The sequence below is a fragment of the Gouania willdenowi genome, chromosome 17 (assembly GCF_900634775.1).
Source record: "Gouania willdenowi chromosome 17, fGouWil2.1, whole genome shotgun sequence".
NCBI lineage: Eukaryota > Metazoa > Chordata > Actinopteri > Blenniiformes > Gobiesocidae > Gouania > Gouania willdenowi.
In genome coordinates this window covers 16,922,248-16,942,146 of record NC_041060.1, presented here as the reverse complement: position 1 = coordinate 16,942,146, position 19,899 = coordinate 16,922,248, and the positions used below count along the sequence as shown (strand labels likewise).

Below are 19,899 nucleotides of genomic sequence, written 5' to 3'. Positions count from 1 at the left end.
AGCATCACCATGTCTAGGAAAAAAACAAACCCTAAAAATACCTTCTATCACAATTGTGCAGAAATGTGATGACATCAAGTAGTGGAAATGTGACCTTAGAGTTATTACACAGCTCTTGAAGAGCATGCGGAGCAATAAGAAACCAAACCGACACAGCAGGTGGTTTTTACTACCCGCACAAAAACCTTTGCCTTGTCTTCTTTTGGTTTTGTTTGTTTAAATCTGCATTTTAAGTTTTACTCAAATCCCTGTGTGCACTGTGTGGCAGAACTGATTTCTCACAGAAGTATGTTAGTTGACAGGAGAGGGGGGAGAAACAAAAAAAGAAAGGATCAAAAGCAAAGACAAAACCTTGGATTGGAAATGTGTGAAGATAATAATGCAGCCCTTACCTTACTTCCCTCGGCTTTCGGCTCCTGTGATTGCAAGTGATTTAGAGAGCAGTGTTTAAAAGTCCTGCTGCTAAAATGACCTTGGCTCCTTTGGACAACACTGTTATGTCCTGAGAGACCAATGCCTTCTTCCAGTCACATACAGCTTTGTGATAACATTGCACTCAACATTAAAACTGCCAAAGCTTTGACCCGCCTTGGCCATTATTATTTCGAGAAAGCATTCATTTGAAGTCAAACGGAAAGAGCATACTGTGTATGTCAGTGCATATCTAGATCTTGCTGAGTTACCACGACACTCTGATATAAAAACACAATGTTTGAATCAATTGGCAAAGAGTCAAGGAATTTGGGTATTAGTATGTGTTCACTCAACATGCATCTATGAAGTGTGCAGGGACACAATGCCATGTCTACACAGTGAAATTCAATGCAAATGCGGAGAAGAATAAAACCAGGAATTTCACAAGTAAAACAAAAAAAACAAATAGAAAACAGTGCTTTAAAACTAAAGAGGTGAGTAGAATGTATTTCATTCTTTGTGAGACAATGCAGTTTATAATTGGCAGTCAATGTCTCAAGCACATCAAATAGCTAGTACTTGTTAAACCGGTTTTTTTTTTTTACTACTGCCGTCTAGAATGAACTCATTTATCACTTGGCTTTGATTTCGAGCACCTAAACAGATTGTGAGGCAACTTTGTCCCTGAGAGAATCATGGTAGTGGTCTTCACAGGAACACTAGTGGTTACTATGGTAGTCATCAAAAGATGACATCATCTAAACGCTATTTATCCCATTGCTACTACCTATAAAGGATTCCTTTTTCAAATTGGAATTTGCCTTACCATCTCATCCCCGGGAAGCCAGTAACCCTCCTGCTCTATTCCAGCCTTGGAGCCTTTGCAGCCCACAGTAAGGGTCTCCACCACTAGGCCGTCCTTCACAGCCAAGCTCAGCTGTCTGGCTGTCTCCTTTGGGTGTGTGCCATACATACGGCTCAAGTACCTTTGAAGATAAGAATGCAGATCGTTATGACTTTTGCAGTTACTGGATGATTAAATGATCAATGCAGGCGATTGAATAAGGCCAAGTATATGTAAAGGAGCTAAAGTTGCCATAAAAATAAAATGATTTCTGATAGGTGAACAGATATTATGTTTATCATTTTTAATTTATTTTACTATGCTTATCTGAAAGTTGGAGAATTTCTGAAACTTAAAATGAACTGCCAGCAATCTATGAACATACGCCTTCATGCTTTAAAGTATAACATGGCACAAAATCCATGAATGCAATCTTGGCATCCGACTGTCGGTACACATCGCATTAGGAAAGTCACGTATCCGTAACTGTGGTAGTGGGCCAAAGCATTATGTCAAAGGATATGAGGGTAGGAGTCCATGAAAGCAGCAAACACTGTGATGAACCGCAAACAAGTCAAACTGGATCCCTTAAACAACACAGTGTATTCAAGTTTCAGACATGAGAAAAAAATGCCAAGCCTTGGATTTCATGACAACTGGCCTTCTTTTCATATTGTTTATTCTGACCACAAACAGAGTAAAAAACACCCAATAATGACAGGAGAGTGCAGGGTAATTGGTTTATATATGTGGGGACTGCTAGGGTTTTTTTTTTCCATCTAAACTACATGAAATAGGGCTGGTGTGAAAGCAACCAAAGATGAAAGTCAAGTCAAGTCAACCACCATTGTGACCCAGTAGTTGATATCCAAGTTAGCCATCGACCTCTGCTTGGTTGGCTTCAACTTCATGGAGTCCTAATCATTTGCTGTGTATTCATGACAAAGCCTCACCTGTAAACCTCAACTGAAGTGAGACTAGACAGGCTTAAAGGCTGTGCATGAGAGCTGCTGCTTTTTCTGCTACACTGTTGCCATGACAACAGTTATCCACCACTTGTATTCATTTGGCAAGCAGACGGCTCCCAAGGTGCTCGCCAGCTTGCTGAAAGAGCTGCGCCAAGTGTTTCATTTAGTCTGTTTTCTATCTGCCAGACAGTAGTGACTGATCAGCAGGGGCTTCTAATGGTGATTTTTTATTTTTTCAATTGGCATAGAGCCATCACTGGAAGATGATCGCAAAGAATAAAAAACCCAGTGATTAAAGCATCAAGAAAAGAAACCTAGAACAGATTTGAGTAGTAAACCAAAAAGAAGTGGAGTCTTAATATGTAGGTGTTGACTTGATGGCAATGAGGAGCCTTTGAACCAGGTTAACATTTCCCTCTTTTTTAGTGAGGTCTTCAAGAAAAGAACAGCTATTTCTGAATTTACCAAAATATATAAACTATACAATAGTCAACCAAAAAGAATATTTTTGTAGGGTGTGGGTGTCAAGTGCACTTTATACAAGTAGTACAAGTTCTGTAAATCTTACATTCCAAAAGACAGCAATGTCCATTTTGGGAGCAATAAGAATACATAAGCACCAGGCGTTCAAGAAAAACTGGTTAAATGCATCATCAATTCAGTAATATGAGAGTCCAATTCTTTCCCCAGCTGGCAGTAAAATGTTTTCTTCCCTCAATTTAACTTTCACCACTTGCTGTCATTTTAGGTTTTGCCATTTTATGCTATGAATTTTACTTCATTTTAATGTTTTGATCTTAAGTTTAAATTTAAAATACCCATTTCTAAGCATGCTTTCAGTTTAACACCAAAAGTAAAATCATGGAACTTCTTAATTAATGTGCTGAAATGGATGTAACAATATTTTATTTATCAAACAAAAATAGGCAGAAGTGGCAATATTTCATTTATTTATTCTTGGTTTTTTTTCCTCTCCAAAATTAGATGCAAATGGAAAGATGGCATTGAACATGCATTCACATGCATGTTTTTGCACAAGATCATGTATTTCTGCACAATATTTTTCCCAGTAAAAATGGATGGCTGAATGTCTATCCCAGTAGCATGATTTCAGAAAGTTTAAAAGCCAGTAATGACATGAAATTAGGGAAAGCCGATGAAACGGAAGCAAAACGTAATTGGGTGAACTTTAACAAAACCGGGCTTCCTGTGACACAAAATGGGAGAAAATTTTAAGCAAAAAAAATAATAAATTGAAGGCTCAACATCTACAGTATGTGATGTAAATATGAACTGGGATAAATAAGCATCAAAAGGAATAGAAAACTCAAAGGCCAACAAAAACAATCAATAATCAAGAAAATTAACTAAACTTAAAATAATCAGTAAAACATCAATCATTTTACCACCAATAGTAATCAAACTACTGACGTTCTTCTCCCAATGAGAATTAATATGAGTTAGAAAATCCAAAAACAACATTCACTCTAGTGTAGTCCAGCACCTACCACATCTACACACAATCGTGTTCAAAAAACAGCACGTTTGTGAATGAGGCCTTCCCTCCTCTTAGGTAAATTATGCTACTCTAGTTCCTCAGCTCTTATGCAGCTGTTCTGAGCTACTATGCACGAAAGAATTGCGTTCAATTCCAACAGATGAATGTAGCCAGTAACTTAAAATAAAAAAGGTCGTCACCATGTAAACTTACTTGGAGATCCTGTCCATGTTTGCAATTTGTTTCTGGTTGCGAATGACCTCAATGGCTGCCCACACATACTGAACAGCCTTAGGGTCGGCCTGCCTCTTCTTCACCACACGTGACATGACTTCCTTACTCATCACTACAGAAGACAAAGATATACAATAGCATCATTTTAGATGAAGGAATAAATAAAAATCTGACAAGAAAAGAGAAAGAATCAATGTCTTAAACCATCCCACTCTCAAAACTAGCAGTACGAGCATTTACAAATACCATTGCTTTGTGCCATTTGAGCACGTTTAAGAGCAAGGTTGAAACTATGGAAGAAAAAAAAAAACCCAATGTTGATTTAAATTGTAAACAGCATATTTTATCAAAAACAATACCACTTTATTGTTCACAACATTAAAAAGCCACTAGTGTGGCTAAGTAACTTATGACCTGATGAACTGTAGGTCACTGCTCTGATCGCTGAAGTGAGAGCCCATCCAGTTATGGTCATGGCATCTGAACTGAATCCTACAAAACACATCACTACTCAATTGTTTTATAAAGGGCATGACTTGCTTTAAATAATGGGATGATAAAGGCCAAACTCTTTACCCTAATTTACAATTAAAAACTCCTATTTTATTTATCATCTGCCTGAAAGCACAATTGAAATCAGATCCTAAATAATTTTCCTTGAATTAAAAATTAATTGCGGCTATGTCAATGAGTTAACTTAGTTAAGAAGACCATTTAATTTGTAAACTAAAAATATATATAAACATGTTTTATAGGATGAAAGGTGACGATATGCAGGTTTGTAAAGTGAAAACTCAGAATATTACTAGATTCAGGCAACACACTATGTGTAAAAGATTCAATTAGATGTTTACCATTCCTGTTCAAAGAAATAAAGCTAAAATTTTAGGGCCTCCAATTTTCAGGGATCTCGGGAAACGGACAGAAAAAAACGGAAGTTATGTTATGAAACAAAAAAAGCAATCTAAAGTGAAGAAAGCAATGTGAGGTTTTTTTTCTGCTCTTTATTTAAAATCGGGCCCTAACATGACAGAAATAATGATCAACCGATTCATCGGCCGGCCAATTTAAACGGCCGATTTTTGCATGTTTTACGTGTATCGGCATCGGCCGATGCGCACTGCTACTGCTGCGATCCACGTGTTCTTGTCTCAGTTGTATTTAACGAGCGGCTGGCTGGAGGTTTGGCACGTTTCTCTCTGCTTCTCACTCAGTGCTGCGCTGAGAAGAAGTTCTTAAAATTTTGAGAAGCAGTTTACTACTCCTTTGGATATTTCTTCCTGTTAATTTTGATGCAATTTAGAACAGAAACTTGAACAGTTTGTTGTTTAATGCGCTTCCGACATCACGTTATTTTCCTCTGCTAATTTATGTTCTGGGGTTGTGTTAGAATGGGTGTTAGAATGGACTAATATTCATTGTTTTTTTTTTTATGTTTTATACTATAACTATATATCTTTATACTCAATAATCCTGTTTATAAAATATATCTTCAGTCAGGCCAACTTTTGTCAAAGCTATTTTCAGTACAAGGATGAACAGTTCTCTTTCATAATATTTCACGAAATGTCTCACTATTTTTTACTTGCTCTTGTTCTACATCCCGTTTTAATTATTTGTTAAATATTTTTACTTGGTGTTGTTCCACCTCACCTGTGTGAATTTCAATAAATGTTCCTTTTTTAAAAATTGAGACTTGTAGCATTTATCATCATCATTGTGTAATTATTATGAAGTTGAGGGAGCAAAAGTAGTAGAATGAATGAGCAGGTGCAGAGGAGGACGAGGACAAAGAAAAAGAGACACATTTTGTTTTGGCTTTAAGTGGTGCCCATTTGCTTTTAAACACAGACTATTTATGAGATGAACCTTACTTAAGCTTTGACCAGAATCCGACAAAGAAAAACTGAAACCTACAAGTCAGACAGACAAAGGTATTTATCTCCATGCCTGACCTGAAACCGACAATTAAAACCTATTTTTTCCTCATACAAATGACATATTTAAGTTTGTTTTAGTGGTAAGCCTGCTTTTATTAATTTACAACTGTTAATGTCAACATCAGATCAATGCACGGGGAAACAAACGCACGTCAAACACAGGTGCACAGTGGGGGGCAGCGCAAGAGACAGCAGTGGATTCTCTTAACCCTATTTAGCATGTTTGGTACGATTTTTGGGAATGTAAATAGCCAGTAAAGTTCCCTCAACCGGGAAAGATGATGAATGGGAGAAGTGTCACGTGTGACACAGAAATAGAAAACCCTGAAACGGAATTTGGGAAACATTGAAACAGTAACTATGAGGCCCTAGAATTTCATCAATAACACAAGTCAGTTTTTTTTTTCCGTTACAAATCTTAATATAATTTTTGTGTAACCTTAATGCATTATCATCAAGTGTATTGCATTAGAATACAATGTAATCAAAGATGCCCAATGAGCAAAAAGCTGCCATGATAAAACACAAAAAAGGAGAAAGAAAAAACAATGGGGAAAGAAAGAGAGCCCAGAACGGTGGCATTGAGATATGTGAGCTCAGTAATATTGTAGGTGTAAATGAGAGCCGCCTGTTTCAAAATATCACACCAGCAGGACCATCCACCCTCTCCATCGTACTTGCATCTGCTCAGCAAGCATGTACTGTACACATCTACTATAATTGGACAGGTTCTGCAGTGAACTGGACTACAAAGAGAAAGAGACAGGCAGCGCGAGGTGATTCGAGCCTGCACACACCTAGCATCATTTGTAGCTAAGACACAGTTGTAGGGGTGGGAACCTCTGGGTACCTCACGATACGAGATACAAAACTCAAGATAGGGTTTGAACAGACTAGTTGACTTTAATGTTGTCTCGCGACTAAGTCCACGTGACGTCGACGAGTTCCAGTACCTGACTTTTGCCCAAGATAGTGGTGCAACACAGGAAACGAGGGTCCCAGTACCCCTGCACGGCAAGGAAGCACAGCATCAAGCATTTCTCCTCAAACTGCAGATGGTAGGCAGATACTACGGCTAATATGCATGCTAACGTTAGCTGTAGTGGTAACATGTCTGTGTATTAAGCAAATCTGGAAAATATAAGCAGCGCAGGATGAAGGCTCCGTTAGCGGGGGAAGACCACTATTGTGCCAAAATCTGTGACCCAAAATAATCTGTGACCGATTCTCATTCCACTCACACAGTCAGCACCAGGCGTTTCATGCAGGCAGACCTTATAATACTGTATTATGTTTTTCTGCAGTCTGTGCCTTCTTCTCGCCCTTCTCTCTCTTTTCTGTTTCTGGTGTCTTGAAGCTGGAACTGGTAGTTCCTGATCTGTGGTTCATGGCTCAAATAGTCTGGGACACTCTGATGTTCTCTCTCTATCCTGTTCTGTTCTCCTCTTTCTGTCTACTAACCTCAACCAGTCGAGGTCTGGTTCTGCTGGAGATTTCTTCCAGTTAAAAGGGAGTTGTTTCTTCCCACTGTCGTTGATGCTTGTTAATGTAGATTTCTTTTTTTTCTTATGAATTTTAAATTTTGATAGCGCTTCGAGATTACTTTTGTTGTAATTTGCGCTATATAAATAAAGTTGAACTGAATTGAAACTTAAATTAGCTCCCATCATGATCATAACATTGACTTCAGTGGCAACATAATAAAGCAGTACTATTTGAGCTCTTTAACTGGGCTTTGACATTTTTCCATTAGCTTGGTAAAAAAATTCAAAAAAATGCCGTCCCTGCACAAAAAAAAATTGCATAACATGAAGGAATGAAATCTAAAGATTTAGAGACATTGACACATAGATTTAAGTGCTGTTAGTCAGCTACAGTTCAGCGTATCACATGATACCACTTCATCTTTAAAAGCTTCTCATAATAGGGCAAATGTCTTAATAAAGCAGTCCAATCAGTCACAGTGGAAAACAGAATGTTGTATATCCAGTTTGCCAATGACTGGTGCCTCCCAGACAGCCACGATCATCAATTCTTCAGATTACAGATTACACCAAAGTCGTTGAACAGGTTAGTCAAGGGGCATACAATCTAGAAGATGTGCTGTGAGGAGGACCATAAATAGTTTATGAATATTACACTCCGTCTCCTCTTATATGGGTGAATACTGAGCGTGTGACAACAATATGTGGTGTGGCAAGATATTGCGATATTAAGACGTTACAAAATATGGGGGCGGGCTGCTCCATCTCTCCCAAGCAAGCTTGTTTTTTCAAGTGCAGGACACAGTCAATGTCCTTTTTGAGCCCCCGCAGAATGTTTATCATGCCTAAAAGGTGTGCTGCTTTTGGATGTGGCAACCACACGCTGCAAGGCGAGAAGTTATCGTTTTTCTTGTTCCCAACAGAGTCGGAAAAACGATTGAAATGGGCACAAGCTTTGAGAACAGTCAACACCAACGGAACTCTATTTGAAATGACATATGCGTCAATGGCAGTGAATGAGTTAAAAATAGCCATGGCTTTTAGTCTTACCTCACAAAAACAATATATGCCTCAATACTTTTTTACGTTCGCATTTTCTCTTTTGTCAACACACCAGGAGTCTCGACCATGTACTCGTAAATAGCCGGCCACTCCAGATCAGGCCACCTAGTTGGGTTGTTTTTCCACAAACCGTAAGAAATTTGGTCCGGACAACATTCCAAAACAACAGTCTTTGTGTTTTTTTCAAAAAAAATCTAAAGAAATTGTTTTGTTATTATTTGTTGTTCTCGGCATATACCTCAGTTAAGTTGCACTAAAGACATGTTGCACTAAAGTCAAAGTTTGTTTAAAAACCACAAGCAGATTGTGTTATTTGTTTCATTTTAAGTTGTTGGCACATGGCATGTTAAAGACAATGTTCTGAGTGTAAAATATGCCAATAAAATATATTTCATACATAATGTTCTCATGAAGTCGATCGATTGTAGTTGTATCATCTGATCTCCGGCCGCGTGTCTCGGACACTCGGGTGAAGAGAGGGGCTGAGCTGTCAACCGATCAGCACCTGGTGGTGAGCTGGATCCTCTGGCAGGGGAGGAAGCCGGTCAGACCTGGCAGGCCCAAACGTGTTGAGAGGGTCTGTTGGGAACGTCTGGTTGATCCCTCTGTCAGTGGAGTCTTCAACTCCCACCTCCGGATGCGCTTCTCCCAGATCCCGAGGGAGGTTGGAGACATGGAGTCCGAGTGGACCATGTTCTCCTCCGCCATTCGCCATTGTCGATATGGCCGTTTGCAGCGACAATGTCGTAAAGTCTCTGGCCATAAAGTCTCTGGTGCCTGTTGCGGCAGCAATCCCCAAACCTGGTGGTGGCGCCCGGAAGTAAGGGATGCCATCAAGCTGAAGAAGGAGGCCGACCTGGTCTTGTTGGCTGGTAGAACTCCGGAGGCAGCTGAGAGGTACCGGCAGGCCAAGCGTGCTGCAGCCAGAGGCAAAACATCGGGTCTGGAAGGAGTTCGGAGAAGGCATGGAGGAGGACTATCGGTCGGCCTCAAAGAGATTCTGGGAAACCGTCCGGCGCCTCAGGACGAGGAAGCAGTGCTTCACCAACACCGTTTACAGTGCAGGGGGGAGCTGCTGACCTCAACTGGGGATGTCGGGCGGTGGAAGGAGTACTTCAAGGGTCTCCTCAATCCCACGGTCACGTCTTCCGATGAGGAAGCAGAGGCTGAGGACTCAGAGGCGGACTCGCCCATCACCCGGGCTGAAGTCACCAAGGTGGTCGGAAAGCTCCTCGGGGGCAAGGCTCCGGAGGTGGATGAGATTTGTCCTGCGTACCTTAAGTCTCTGGACGTTGTAGGCCTGTCTTGGTTGACAGGTCTCTGCAACATCGCGTGGCAGTCAGGGACAATGCCTCTGGATTGGCAGACAGGGGTGGTGGTCCCTCTCTTTCAGAAGGGGGATCGGAGGGTGTGCTCCAACTACAGAGGGATCACACTCCTTAGCCTCCCTGGTAAAGTCTACTCCAGGGTGCTGGAGGAGGAGGATCCGGCCGATAGTCGAAACCTCAGATTCAGGCGGAACAATGCGGTTTTCGTCCCGGTCGCGGCACACTGGACCAACTCTATACCCTTCATCGGGTGCTCGAGGGTTCGTCCAACCAGTCCACATGTGCTTTGTGGATCTGGAGAAGGCATTCAACTGTGTCCCTCGTGGTGCGCTGTGGGGGGTGCTCCGGGAGTATGGGGTCCGGGGCACTCTGCTAAAGGCTGTCCCTTCCCTGTATGACAGCGGCAGGAGCCTAGTTCGCATTGCCAGCAGTAAGTCAGACCTGTTTCCAGTGCATGCTGGTCTCCGCCAGGGCTGCCCTTTGTCACCTGTTCTGTTCATTACTTTTATGGACAGAATTTCTAGGCGCAGCCAGGGACCGGAAGGAGTCCAATTTGGGAACCTCAGGATCTCATCTCTGCTGTTTGCAGATGACGTTCTGTTGAATTCATCAAATCAGGACCTTCAGCGCGCACTGAGGCGGTTTGCAGCAGAGTATGAAGCGGCTGGGATGAGGATCAGCACCTCCAAATCTGAGGCAATGGTTCTCCACCGGGAAAAGGTGGCTTCCCCTCTCCGGGTCGGTGGAGAGTCCTTGCCTCAAGTGGAGGAGTTCAAGTATCTCTAGACATGTTCACGAGTGAGGGACAATCACCTATGGTCATGAGATATGGGTAGGACCGAAAGGACAAGATTGCAGATACAGGCGCGCGAAATGAGTTTCCTTAGTAGGGTGGCTGGGCACACCCTTCCAGACAGGGTGAAAAGCTCAGTCACCCGGGAGGAGCTCGGAGTAGAGTCGCTGCTCCTTCACGTCGAAAGCAGCCAGCTGAGGTGGCTCGGGCATCTGTTCCGGATGCCTCCTGGTCGCCTCCCTCGGGAGGTGTTTCAGGCATGTCCTATTGGGAAGAGGCCTCGTGGAAGTCCCAGGACACGCTGGAGGGACTATGTCTCTGACCTGGCCTGGTGTCACCTCGGGGTTCCCCCAGAACGGCTGGAGTAGGTGTGTGTTGGATCGGGAGGTCTGAGCATCTCTGTTGAGACTGCTGCCTCCGCGAACCGGCCCCGGATAAAACGGAAGAAAATGGATGGATGGATGTTCTCGTGAAGGTGTACAATGTTAAAAATTTGTTGTTTCTTAAGTCATATATTAAAAAAAGAAAATCACAATAATTGCCTTATACTTAAATATCAGGATATATCGTATAGTGACCTATGTATCGGATACGAATCATGTCGCCAGATGCCAGGCAAAACACACCCCTATTTTTCAAACAGGATTTTTTTTCCACCTTTCCAAAAAATAGCATCTCATATCATTTATATATATCACACACACACAGATTAAGAGCTTTTTTTCTCCCGATAGGTTATGAGAGTTCCTAACTCTATAATCCACCGACACACACCCACTAATCATGTGCAATCGTTATGGCAGCTGTGCACCTTTTGTATCTCAGCTACAGCTGTCATGTCTACAAACTCATTGACTACCAAATTTTCTTTTGATTCGAGGATGCATGGAAAAGCATTCCATCGTATTCCTACTACAACTGAGCATTTGACAACAAAGACAACTGTGGAAGGCCATAGGAATAGCCAGCAGGCTAGCGAACATACCAACGAGCACAGGACGAGACAACAAACAACTTAAATAGAATCTAACTAAACACAGGATGTCTTGTCTCCATGAGAAACACTGACCTACAAAATGCCACAAACTTAAGCACATGAACCATTGCCTTGCAAATATGCTGTGGCGTTTGTTAGGGAAGCTAACGCTGTTATGTTGCTAACTTTAGCAGAGCGGCTATTAAACCTAGCCGTTTTGTCAGCAAAGAAAATTACGCCAGGCTAAAAAAAAAACAAAAAAAAAAAACAAGTGTTTAGTAAACTAGTGAAGCGAACCGCAATTTATAATAGCGATTTGCGGACAGCTAACTTAGTCGTTAGCTGACCGTTGTTGAAGAAGGCGCCATGTTCACGATCCTCCATCACAGGATAGCAAACGCATCTACAGCCAGGCTAACGGCACCAGAGCCTGTAGCTGCACACAAGCTAGAAACACAGTAGTCATTGAACCTGTGTACAAAACCAAACTCACCTCCACCGTAGTGTCAGCAATTCTATGCAGAGAATCCGCAGAGGACGAGGGGCGAAGCGGTTTACATCCGTGTTCTTTCGAGCAAGCTATGTCTGAGGAAGGTAGTTTAAATCCAGGTAGCCACTGTGCGGCGGCAGCGTTGGCGACGGCGGCGGCGCTGGGAAGTAAACACAGACAGCCCGAAGAGAGCCGAGGAAAAACGAGAGGAATCGAACAGAGCCGAGTGAAATACCGAACATGTGCCGACAGTGCCCGAACAGAGCCGAACGAAGCAGAGTAACTAAGGTGACCTCTAGTGGCGAAATTACGTTAAAGCAGGGGTCACCAAGCTTTGTGAAACTGTGAGCTACTTCATAGTGCTGGAACTGGGCGATATGGATTTTAGATCAAATAATAATAATAATAATGCATCAATTTTATATAGCGCTTTTTTATACACCCAAAGACGCTTTACAGAATTAAGGGATTATTCTTTCACTCCACACTTATCCCCAAAATAGAAAACTCGATATATCTTGATTCTTAATATAACACCCAGCCCTACTACTTCATAGGTACTGAATTGTCCAAAGGGCGACCAGTTTGAAAAACACTTCTCAAATACTAAATGTTCATGGTTTCACTTTAATTACAACAGTGACGTGCAGTCAGGGTAGACAAGATAGGCAGTGCCTATCCAAGGGTGAATTGATATTTTGATTATTTGTTTTAATTATAATATAATTATAAATAATTTATTTTTTCATTTCCGACAGCCTACAGCACTTATAAGTATGAAAGTGTCATGCGTTTCATAGCCCAAATTACTAAACTGATATCACGAGACCGCTGCTGTTCTCTCTCGCTCTAGCGAGTTGGCGGGGTAACACTACAGGCAAGATGGCAGCGCTAGAGACGATAGAGAAACGTTCTTTTGAGGAAAGACGACAGCTTTTAAAAGACAGAAGACCAACACCTGAGCTACCAGATCTTCAGCAAAGGTTAAGGTCAGAAAATTGTTGGCTGTTGGCTGTTCCGAGTTGTTGTTGTTGTGATTTTCTCCGTGTTTCCAACACAAACAACGAATGCGCTGCCGTGTCATGAGATATATCTTGTTGGGAGAGTATGGAGGCTATATTAAATAATTGTTTATGTTTTTTTAATGGTGTTTTACGATGTTGATTTTGTTAGATGGCTAAACACTTGTTCATGTGGATCTTGTTGGGGTTTTTCTTTATTATGAATTTTATATTTTGATAAGCGCATTGAGATGACTTTGTTGTAAATTGCTGTATACAAATAAAAATTGTCATTGGTGGTCTCGATTTGCAACGCCCTGCCTACCCAACCCTAGTGGTCACGGCACGTCACTGATTTACAGCCTAAGATAATAAGGAAAGCTAGGAGTAACTTAAAAAAGTAGGAAATGTTTAAGTTTCAACATGCAACACTTTTCCTATTTTATGCAGTTTCATTTTCATTACATTTCTATTTTACTAGCGACTAACAAACAACTTTTCACTAATCGTATAACATGTAACGTTCATCAAATGTAACAATTATGTCATATTTTAAGATTTTTCATTTTTTAAATACATCTTTTTCATATCATACTAATTATATATAACTTATACCACAACCCATACACCAAATCTGCAACACTTAACATTTGTCACAATGTTTCAGTGAAAATAAACATTTAAAGGTGGTAATTTAATACTAAAACTTTATCACATGCAGCAGTATTTAACTGTATTAATGATTAACTACATCGCTCATATGCTCATATATAGACACCATGAAATACAAATAAAAAAATAATCCCAAAAAACCAAATAATAATTTGTGCTTAAGTACAAGTAAAATTACTGAATTAGAAATATACTAAAAAAAAGTACAAGTAATCATAAAAGCAACTCAATTACAGTCATGTTAGTACTTGTAATCCATTACTTTCACCTTTGACACATGTTGTAATATCACCAAGTTTATAATTCTACTGGTTGTTCGAGCTACTATCTTTACCAATGAGCAAATATTTATTCCTGGTTATTGTTTTCCAGAGTTTTATTGGGCTTCATTCACCGGCGAGTAGTTTCTGTACTGCATTCTGATCCTGTGAATTAGTAGTTATGTCTGTAATTAGGATGTTACTGTTATCATACTTTGGGAATAACCTCCCGATGTACTATGATTTCAATAAAAACTACTTCCATTTTAAAAATGTAAAAAATAAACTGGTTTCCAAGTGTTTCTAAGCAATGCTGCCGGGTGATGGAATGCAGTAGGAACTAATCACTGGTAAATAAATAAAGTCAAATTTTATTAATAATAAAAAGTCTATAGAAATATGAAGAAAAAAAAGCATGTTTTTATTAAACTAAAAGGTGTAGTATGATCAGCAGAACACATGTGATGGTTGGACAGAGTTTCATTAGTCTACTTTACATAATTATGAAGTTATTGATTTTTATTACTAATAAAAATCAGGGTCCACTCATCTCTCTCTCTCACACACAATGTATTATTTTATTAATAATATACTTCTATATTATATAAATATTATATTAAATTATATAAAATAAAATACATTATATTTAATAAAAAACAAATTATAGAAGAAAGTTCAACTGTATTAATCATGATTTTGTTTTTTAACTTACTTTCATACCAATATGCAAAATATGAAAGATTATAAAAAATATTTGTTTTGTTGTTTGTTTGATTTGTATTCAATACAGTTTGATAAGAATTACTGCATATTGTTAATTGCACTTTTTACTTGAAAAACGAAATGTGGAAAAATCACAATAGATTTTGTTGTTGTTCATTTGCTTCCTATTAAACACTTATTTTGTGTGATCTACTTCCTATACATGCAGAAAGAACTAATGGTAAAAAAAAACAAAACATGTTTGACAAAGTGTGATGTTAACTTTTGTTTTACATATTAATCATAGACATCTCTGTTAGCATGTAGAGTAAAAAATACACCTACTCTGGAGATGACATGGGGTCGCACCATTTCTAAGCCTCACAATCTGACCTGTCCTGTCAAAGTTATTGATGACATAATATTATAAATGATAAAATAACCAAAAGTATTGTTAAATCTCACTTGTGAAAGGTATTCCCACGGGATCTGGTTTCAATACTGCGCCGGTTATTGCAACCAAAAGCTGCATAAAACACCGGCATAGTTTCTCTCTGGTGCTAGCTCAGAGTGAGGAGACCTCTCCAATATGGCGGAGACGTTTCATGCGTTCCAGCACGTCATGAGGCGTCTAGACGGTCTACGTACAGTATATAATGTCTATGGCAAAAACAGGAAACGCCACTGGCTCAAGACTGTGGAGGCTCGTAATGTTACAGCTTTAACTGTCGTCTTGTTGTGTGTTTGGGTGCCACAATAAGAGGAGTAACGTTAGTGGACGTACATTAAAGTCGTGATCCAGGCTAAGCCCCGCCCAACAAAAAACCGTCACAACGTTTACAAATAATCTCATGTGCTCATAGAACCTCCTACTGGCCACATGTATAATTACAGGCAGCTTTATCCCACAGTGTGAAAAGGGTTTTATCTTTTTTTTTTGTTGTCTGTGGTTTCTTGATGTTTTGTCAGCTTTTAGTCATTTTGTGCATTTTTGGAGTCATTATGTGTGTTTTTGTTATTTTTTGTGTGTTTTTGTTATTTTTTTTGCATTCTTGTTGTAATTTTGTGTATTTTTGGAGTCACTATGTATTTTCCTGTCATTTTGTTAACATTTTTTGTCTGTATTGTGTTGTTTTTTGTGTGTCTTTGTGCACTTTGCTGCAGATTTGTGTTTCGGGGATTATTTTTGTATTATGTTGGGTTTCATATTCCTTCCAACTTCTTGAATTACAATTTTGGGGGATTTGCTTTGGGGGCCGCAGAACATTAGAGCGAGGGCCACCAGTTGCCCATATCTGACCTCGACAAAGAAAGGTAGACTTTTTTTTTGTCAAAAACTTTTATTTTGCTGAAAAACTTTGTGTCAACTCAAATAAGACTGTTTTTTAAAACCTTATAAAGACGGGATCGATGAAAGCAAGAGAATCAAACGGTGCAGAAAGTGCTTTTTTTTTCTTTTTCTTTAATTCCTAAAATCAAAAACCAACATCCTCACATTAAAAAGAAAACATTCTCAGCCGATGATGAAGTTTAATGGACCTGAAATCAGACCGACTGTCCCAACTCCTCTGACCTTTGACCTCTCCACAGCTCAGTAGGTCTCTGTCATGACATCACTGTATGAGCCCTGATTAATCCATCGGTGTAAAAATATGATGGTATTTACAAAATGTGACACTCTGAGTGCTAACTTTCCCTCAGTAAATGTTATCAGCAAAAAGAAGAAACTCAGTAATGCAATCAGAAGTTGAGTTTGAGTGATTGACTATTAGCAATTTTAAGTTTGAACTCAAATATACATTATTATTATAAATCCAGGAAGATCTAAAAAAAAAAAAAAGATGATGATCTTGGCGATTCATCCGATGTGAATCATAAAGAGTTCTGATCCAAAACCTTAAACACACCGTATCTTATTATTACTACCTAAGCGAAATTTGTATTTTAAAGTGCTTTTATTACAAAACTGACACTTGTTATATTTTTGCCACCAGGTATTGCTAAGCTACGGATTGCATTCACTTGAATAAAAAAAGTTTCGCTTTTAACAAGTAAAACAAATCCTGTTTTTATGAATAAAGTTTCTGTTTTTATGAGTAGAGTTTCTGTTTTTATAAGTAAAATAAATCCTCTTTTTTTATGAGTAAATCTTCTGTTTTTATAAGTAAAGTTTCTGTTTTTATGAGTAAAATAAATCCTTTCGTGAGATGTCTTCTTAAAGTTGACAAACTAATGATTATACCAGCTAAAGTATTCAATGACAGTAAGATTTCCCATTGCCGTAAGCCTAAGGTAAAATAAAAGCGGATTAAACTGAATAATCGAGGCATGGCGCAGCGCTCAACATCAAGCTGTGATCATACTGTAGTGGGAGGCTGTCATGAAAATAGAAACTTTACTCATAAAAACAGATACTTTACTCATAAGAACACAAACTTTTTTTTTTAAGTAGTACTGCACCATGCATGTGAAAGCTCAAATCCTGTATCCAAAGAAGCTTAAAACAATGATACAAACCGTACAAATTGTATTATTTAAAATAAAGATGAGACGAATGAGCTGACACTGGATCAGAAAAATCACTTTCAGTGGATATTCACCTTAAGCTCAGATGTATTATATCTATATGAAGTTGTAAATTTGACTTTTGGACCAGAACTCTAAATATTAGTGACTTAAAGCTAAGAATAAACCAACAATAACATTTTCTGAGTTTCTCCTTTAACTGACATTTTACACCAATATGTTGAAAAATTGGTACGACACACTCCTAACTGTCCTTTCTGGTACTTTCGCTTGTCTCCGGTCTATATTTATATAGATATATATATTTCTTTAATCTACTATAATATACTTATCAGCGTTTATTTCACTTGAAATAGTACAAAGATTTTCTTGATATTAGCAAACATTCAAGAGCAAAAACATTCTTGAATGTCTCCTCATTTACTTTGAAAAAAATGAAAGAAAATAAATTAAATCAGTTTCAATTTGTACATACTTACATGATATGAGTTTACATGTTGTCTCGCTTCAGTTGAAGCTGGTGGTTTGTATAGAAAAATAAAAAGGCTGAAGCTGTTAGCACACTGGTTTTTCCTCTGAAATCGGTTTTTAAAAACATTGAAAGGACTTTTAAAAAGGTGAACAAAAAATAACGTACCTCATATAAAACAAAGTGGCTGCGGCGACACTTGTACTTTGTTATGGTTGATAATGCACAAGATGATTTTTTGTTGCATTTATGTAAATATTTTTCAGAAAATATCCTAATGTTTCAAACAAGAATTATAAAGAAAACATGAAAATATACAAAGTAAGCTAATGATGGAGTTTAAAAAGCCGGAATATTAGCTCCCAATTGTCCTCTGTTGCCCCCTGGTGGCCAGTTAGATATGCTCAGTAAACAGTTGACAGAATAAAGAGAATCTGTTGCATGTGGGGAAGTGTTTCCTTTTCCTTCAGGACCACCTTTGCATCTTTTTGGGTAACTCTTTATCCACCAGGTGGCGCTACATGTTGTAGGCTACGTAAATCGGGTCCAGCTGGTCGGCCAAAAAGCCATCACGCAGGTGCATCCGCTGCTTCTCCCCACGAGAGTTAATGGGGATGACGCCGATGTCGACGACCACCACAACGCCCACGATCAGGTAGTGCTCTTCCAGGACCACGTTGGTGACCAGAGGGACCAGATCCAAGGCCTCCTGCTCCGAGCCGTCCAGCTCCACCACCACCACCAGCAGGTTGGTCCACGTAAACACAGCACTGAAGGTGCAAATAAATCCAAATGAATTAATTATCATCAATCACTTCCTTTCCTTTCCTAGAAAAGGCTAAATAAAGGCGGTTTCATATGGGGCACCGATCGTAAAGTTGCGCATGCTAAAATTAAAATTTAGCAACAAACTATGTTGAAAAAACTTATGTAAATTAGCTAAATATTTAGTTTCACCCTTGACATTTAGGTTTAATACTTAGATTTAACATTTTAGATTTACATTTAACATTTAGATCTAACATTTATATTTAAATGTAACATTTATATTTAAATGTAACATTTAGATCTAACATTTATATTTAAATGTAACATTTTGATTTAACATTTATGTTTATCATTTAGATTTAGATTTAAACATTTAAATTTGGAATTCACATTTAGATTTAACATTTAAGATTTACATTTAGATATAACATTAAGTATTTATATTTAACATTTATATTTATATTTAACATTTATATTTAACTGTGACATTTAGATTTAACATTCCTATTTCATATTTAACATTTATATTTAAATGTAACATTGAGATTTAAAATTGATATTACAGTTTTACAAGAAAAAAAAATATCACAAATATTGCTGGAAATGTGGTCAAAAGTAACATTAAAAAAAAAATCAAGTTTTTTAAAACATAGTTTGCAGCTAACTTTTTGCAACATTTACGTTTAAAAAACGTATGTGAATTAGCTAAATATTTTGTTTCACCTGTGACATTTAACATTTAGATCTACCATTTAGCATTTAGATTTGACATTTAACATTTATATTTAAATGCAACATTTAGATTTAATGTTTAGATTTTACATTTAACACTTACAGTCAACATTTATATTTCAATGTAACCATTAGATTTAACATTGACATGATATTTTCATAATTTCAAACAAATATTGCTATAAATCTGTTCAAAAGTAAAAAAAAAAAAAAAAAAAAAAAAAAAAAAATCACATCCGTTTTTTAAACGTGGTTTGCTGCTAAATGTAGCAAAAAGTTATTGTTTATATTAGCATGTGCTACTTTACAATCAGCACCCCATAGTTGTCATATTTTCAAAGAACCCTTTTTTTTTAACAATTAACCCCACATTTGCATAATTTCTTGGTTATTGACATTTAACATGAAAACGCAACAGCAATTTAATACTTTTTTTAGGTAATACAATATATAATATTAATATTTAATATTATAAAAACATTTCATCAGTTAGAATTGTTTTTAGTGCCACCTACTGACCTGTAGGGATATACATTTGCTCTACCTATGATTCATTGAAATTTTATTTCGGCAGTCTTCAGAAAAACAAAAAACAGAACAAACAACACAATATTCTAACTAATCAGCCTAAAGTATGTAGTTTGAAGCACGAGCTTAAACACGCCTACCACATTACAAAAAAAAAACCAAAACAAGTAATTAGGAAACTAATATTACTATTTTTACAACACACATTCA

At 38.2% G+C, this 19,899-nt stretch overlaps 2 protein-coding genes across 9 annotated transcripts in view; both read right to left on the bottom strand.

Moving 5' to 3' along the window:
- Positions 1 to 12,251, bottom strand: part of zmynd11 (zinc finger, MYND-type containing 11) — a 28,352-nt gene extending 16,101 nt beyond the window's left edge. Inside the window, exons 1-4 of one of the 5 annotated variants that reach the window (XM_028472403.1) lie at positions 12,035 to 12,250; positions 3,938 to 4,070; positions 1,241 to 1,400; positions 393 to 416 (exon numbers count right to left, since the gene is read on the bottom strand). In XM_028472403.1, the coding sequence (XP_028328204.1) occupies positions 393 to 416; positions 1,241 to 1,400; positions 3,938 to 4,068 (315 nt within the window). In that variant the 5' untranslated portion in view covers positions 4,069 to 4,070; positions 12,035 to 12,250. Of the gene's footprint in view, positions 1 to 392; positions 417 to 1,240; positions 1,401 to 3,937; positions 4,071 to 12,034 lie in introns of all 5 variants that reach the window. The other 4 variants (XM_028472401.1, XM_028472406.1, XM_028472404.1 and 1 more) reach the window with 4 other exon arrangements.
- Positions 12,252 to 15,996: 3,745 nt separating this feature from the next.
- Positions 15,997 to 19,899, bottom strand: part of dip2cb (disco-interacting protein 2 homolog Cb) — a 168,252-nt gene continuing 164,349 nt past the window's right edge. For all 4 annotated transcript variants that reach the window (XM_028472397.1, XM_028472399.1, XM_028472398.1 and 1 more), the window contains one exon: positions 15,997 to 18,431. In XM_028472397.1, the coding sequence (XP_028328198.1) occupies positions 18,179 to 18,431 (253 nt within the window). In that variant the 3' untranslated portion in view covers positions 15,997 to 18,178. The remainder of the gene's footprint in view (positions 18,432 to 19,899) is intronic.